Source organism: Citrus sinensis, chromosome 6 (assembly GCF_022201045.2).
Source record: "Citrus sinensis cultivar Valencia sweet orange chromosome 6, DVS_A1.0, whole genome shotgun sequence".
Taxonomy (NCBI): domain Eukaryota; kingdom Viridiplantae; phylum Streptophyta; class Magnoliopsida; order Sapindales; family Rutaceae; genus Citrus; species Citrus sinensis.
Genome location: NC_068561.1, coordinates 23,012,395 through 23,017,222, shown reverse-complemented (window position 1 = coordinate 23,017,222; position 4,828 = coordinate 23,012,395). Strand labels below are relative to the sequence as shown.

The 4,828-nt window shown below is 36.2% G+C and overlaps 1 protein-coding gene across 1 annotated transcript; it reads right to left on the bottom strand.

Annotated features, from left to right (window-relative positions):
• Positions 1 to 1,224: 1,224 nt before the first annotated feature.
• Positions 1,225 to 4,566, bottom strand: LOC102626318 (glutamine synthetase nodule isozyme). Its single transcript, XM_006482057.4, has 12 exons — positions 4,334 to 4,566; positions 3,694 to 3,733; positions 3,476 to 3,579; positions 3,329 to 3,377; positions 3,099 to 3,205; positions 2,921 to 3,008; positions 2,501 to 2,629; positions 2,314 to 2,388; positions 2,131 to 2,184; positions 1,996 to 2,033; positions 1,753 to 1,912; positions 1,225 to 1,626 (listed from the first exon to the last, which is right to left on the bottom strand). The coding sequence occupies exons 1-12, from the start codon at positions 4,405 to 4,407 to the stop codon at positions 1,474 to 1,476; spliced, it is 1,071 nt and encodes a 356-aa protein (XP_006482120.1). The 5' UTR covers positions 4,408 to 4,566; the 3' UTR covers positions 1,225 to 1,473.
• Positions 4,567 to 4,828: the final 262 nt, after the last annotated feature.

The following is a 4,828-nucleotide window of genomic DNA, read 5'->3' as shown; positions in this document are numbered from 1 at the left end:
TTTAAATATTGGTCAGAACTTGGAATCATATGGAGATTCTTCAGATTGGCTTTGAGTATGATTTAGTAATGGGATACTGCTTGTAATGGAGTGTGTGTAGACAACCAATTAATTAGATGGTCCTTATTTAAAAGCTTCATCTTGTGCATGGCACGTGTATTAGCTATTTTTGGCACAATGGAGAGAGCGTGGACAACCAATAACAAAAAGGTCCAGATTCCAGTGGATCCTCTTGGCAATACCTCTCAAAGAATCTTTTTATTTAGAAACTATTTGTAAAAAATTGGATCCTTTAAGAATTAATTTTAATGATTCTTTTTTCGAGGTTTTTGTAATATTTAAAACATTATGCCCATAAATAATCTTTTCAAGGCCAACAAGAGTGGCTACTGGCTAAGCATCAATAGTTCACTCAAAGAAAGCACAAAAAACAAGAATATAAAAGCAAGAAAAAGCATGTGAGATTGGGTAGGCAGCAAGCTGGATGTGTCAGCCCATATTCCTCCTCAGATACCACATATTCAATAATGATATGCCTTTTCCTTTTGTAAGAATCATGTGATAAGACTCATTTGTAATAATAACCACATAATAGGATTAGAGGAAATTTTGATTAGTGCAATGGTGATTGGTGACTTAGAAGTAACTATGCCTGCTATTTGGACTTGAATTGTGGAAAGAACCTCAAATAATGCAGTCCTCCGAATGATTCCTTTCATCTATTTGCTGTATCATCCTGAAAAAGAATGAATTATCGAATGGTCTCTTTTATTTATGTGCAAGTGATGAGCAGGAAGCCATATGCTGCCTGTCAATAATTTTTTTTTTCTTTCATCTATTAATATTGCTATGAGCATACTCTGCCGTGCACAAGCCTCAGCGTTAAACCCATCATGACTTTTCATTGCACTCCACTTGTTCTCTGTCAATTTTTATCCTTGCTTTTGTTTCAAGACGTGACGGGAAGATTGTGGTCATGTAATGTTGGAAATAATGCACAGTAGATAGGACTTCATAATACAGGAATCACATTACATGGGACATAGACGCCTCATACTTTGGAATAAGAAGAATAGAGACATCAAAACCGTTCTTAATATGAAAACTTGTTTCAGGAACTAAAATCATCAGAAGCACACCCATGTTAGTCTTTGTGTGCCAAATGAATCTGAAATTCGAATGCTTAGTGAAATGAGACTGCAATAAAATAACACAAAACAAAGGTTTTGAACAAAAGGAATTGACCCTTCCATAATGTTATTAAATTAAATGTTTACATTATTCAACCCAATATGACAGCAGGAAGCAAAGAACCCACTGTTGCAAATACAGGGGCAGAGATTGAAACAAGACAAAAGCTGAACTACTACTAATAAAGCATCCTTAGCAGAACACAATTCTGTCGTGAACTCGTGAATCCTGAGTAAAGCCAGCAGATCAAACAAAATATTTCAAAGGTTGCTAGAGGAGCATTCATGGCTTCCACAGAATAGTGGTTTCTGCAATCATGGAGGTGACAACATATGGATCCATGTTAGAAGCAGGTCTCCTGTCCTCAAAGTAACCCTTTCCTTCTTTCTCTGTGTCTCGTCCAACACGGATTGATGCCCCACGGTTAGCAACACCCTGAAAAATGACAGCATTCGAGGAGAAATAAAACACATTGATTGTTCAGTTTTTAACAAGAAAACACTTCATAAATAACATTCAAATTCGCAATATAAGTTAAATCACTCCACAAATGATTTATACCCATTTGAAAGTGTTGATGTCAGCTGTTTCATGTTTGCCAGTGAGTCGGCGTTCATTGCCTTCACCATATGCGGCAATGTGCTCACTGTGCCTCAGTCCAAGTTTCTCAATTGCTTTCTTAATAACCTCAAAGCCTCCATCGTTCCTCATCGACTTGGTGCTGCAGCATTGTCGAATATTTCATGAGGATATGGAAATTTTATCCCAGTGATCCAATTAACACAAAGAGAACAAATAAGTAACCTGTAATTTGCGTGAGCACCAGCTCCATTCCAGTCACCCTGATAGGGAAAAAATTAAAAATGATACAAATAGTCAATATACAAGAATGAAAAATGACTATACTTGAGCAGAAAACTCTAAGAATCAAATATTGACCTGAATTGGCTTGGGATCGAAAGAAAGCACAACTCCAGCAATCTCTGTAATCCTCTGTTAAATTCAAATGTTGGCATTAAGAACACTTCAAATCTTTAATAGATACCGGTAGTAGTTACGGAAGTATCCTCTCAAAAAAAAAAAATATATATATATATATATATATTGAGTATAATAGATTACCTCTAAAATATAGCGGGCAACCCACAACTGATCTCCAGCAGAAATTCCAACAGCGGGACCAACTTGGAACTCCCACTGCACAGAATATGGAGAATGATTTAATTATTAAAAACTAGATTTAGCTACCAAGTGTATGAGGGAAAAAATGAAAATAACCAGGATAAGCAGAAAAGTTATGATAATTTACCTGCCCCGGCATGACTTCTCCATTGATGCCACTGATGTTGATTCCTGCATATAGACAGGCCTTGTAATGGGAGTCCACAATGTCACGCCCCCAAGCTTTGTCAGCACCAACACCACAGTAGTATGGTCCCTGTTAAGCCACAACACGGTACTCAATCATACATCTAATCAGGGAAAATAAATCAACGACATCACCAATTATCAAAATAACAGAAAGTAAGAGATCATAGTGATAATATGTCCTGTACTTGAATTAGAAAGTACTTGACAAAGGAAAACATGAAGTGTGTGATTATTTGTCACGTCTAAGCACAAGCAAACCATAAGGAAAATTTTCCACCAATGCAGTAAATAACAAAACCAAAAGAAATTGCAATAAATCGAAGAATTGCAGTGTAAGTATAGGGAAGACAAATAAAACCTGAGGCCCAGGATAACCACCGATGGGCCAGCCAAGAGGCCATTTAACATCCTTCTGCAGTAAGGTGTATTCCTGCTCAATACCATACCTGTCACCAGATTAAGCAGCAAGTTAACTGTATCGCCTATGAAAAAAATACAGAACAAGTACACAAATAGAAATAAGGAGCAGAAATTACCATGGTTCTTCAGCCACAACATCAGAATGGCTGAAAATCTTGGCAGCTGCATGTCTTTTGTTTGTTGGAATTGGTTCTCCCGCAGGAGTGTAAGCATCACACATAACCTAAGTCAATTAACATTAAAAAAAAAAATCAATTTCATCTCAAGAAAACTAATATAATACAGAATCTGTGACGGAATAAATAGATATAAGAAGCATAATATTTAGTGCATAAATGGAACTCACAAGAATATTGTTGCCTCTCCTGAATGGATCCTTGAAAATAGCTTGAGGACTGTCGCATTACATTAAAATCACACGAAATATGTCAGATCATATAAATATTTAAACTAAATGATGATGGAGAAAGAAAAAGGTAACCAGAGTACTTACTAGAGGATCACTTCACTATCTTCTCCAGGTGCTTGGCCTGTGCTGGAACCATCATAATTCCACTTAGGCAGCTTGGAAGGATCACTAACGGGACCGGGAAGAGTCTATACAAATCACCCAAAAAAACACAAAATAAATTACAAACCGAAACAAGTAAGCTAATAAAAACAACAAAAGTTTCTTTTTATTCTCCTAAAAAAGAAAAAGTTCATCATTACCCTTGCTTTGCTCCTCATGTCCATGCCAGATCCACCGATCCTATTTAAGAAGTTGAAAACAAAATTACAAAATCAGCATACATATCAACCATACACAAGTATTAAGATGAAAATCTGCGGAACAAAACCGTTGACTCGTCACATAGACAAAAATCAAGAAGTAAAAACACAGAGCCCCTCTTTCTATTGTTGCTAATTTATGAAAGTAAAAATAAAATGGAAAACAAAAACTTTCATATTTTGTCACAGGAAATAATAAAAACAAAAGCACACTGCGACAACTATTTGGCTTTGAATGAGATGATTGTTCTTTCTTCTACCACTCTCTTAGCAAATATAACAAAGCAAAAAAAATTCCAAAAAGAATCAACGAAACACAGATGTTATAGAACCAGTGGTGGATCATTTATATTAAAGCGTCATAAGAGAAAACATCAAACAAAACTCTGTGTATGAAAGATGTTGCACCGCCCCTTAGTTGTAGATCAAAACAAGAACACTCAAAAACAAAACACACCCATTAAAGCACACGCAGCAACAAGCACGGACGAATAAAAAACAAGCTTATAGACACATGTGTAATTACTAATGAGTGTAATAAGAAACAGAGTTGAGTGTAAGAGAAGAACAAGAAACGAACCATATGTACTCAGCGATGATCTTGTCAGTGGATTCTGAGAGGTTAAGGTTAAGGAGATCTGAGAGCAGAGACATGTTTCGAAGACTCTTTAGTCTCTTAACACAACAAAGAAACTGGTAATGAGATTGCTGTGATTGAAGGGATGTTAATGTGCTACACAGAGACGTGAACGGAGGAGGCTGTTGTTGCCTGGCTTTTATAGTGCGGTTTCGCAGTGTTGACAATAAAAAAGAATTCTATTTTGTATTTGATTCAATTTCCAGGAGAAATAGAAATATAAAATAGGAATCGTAACTGCTGGTAAATTTTTTTTTTATAGAAAAAAAATTACTTAAAATGAAGTGTCATCTTGTGAAAGGGAGTTGAAGATGCTTATTACTATTTTACTCGTGCAGGTAGAATCTTATCAGAGGGGCCCTACGTTGGCAGAGATTTTTAATTACCCGGTGACTGGCTAATGGCCCCACGATGAGTCATTTTTGTCTTTTTTCCAAA

Bases quoted from the DNA above. Each gene is read 5' to 3' on its own strand.
- LOC102626318 (XM_006482057.4), bottom strand. From the start codon at position 4,407: ATGTCTCTGCTCTCAGATCTCCTTAACCTTAACCTCTCAGAATCCACT. The intron at 3,206-3,328 runs GTGAGTTCCATT...TAATTGACTTAG, and splicing joins GGAGAGGCAACAATATTCTT to GTTATGTGTGATGCTTACAC. The intron at 2,185-2,313 runs GTAATCTATTAT...TGAATTTAACAG, and splicing joins TTGCCCGCTATATTTTAGAG to AGGATTACAGAGATTGCTGG.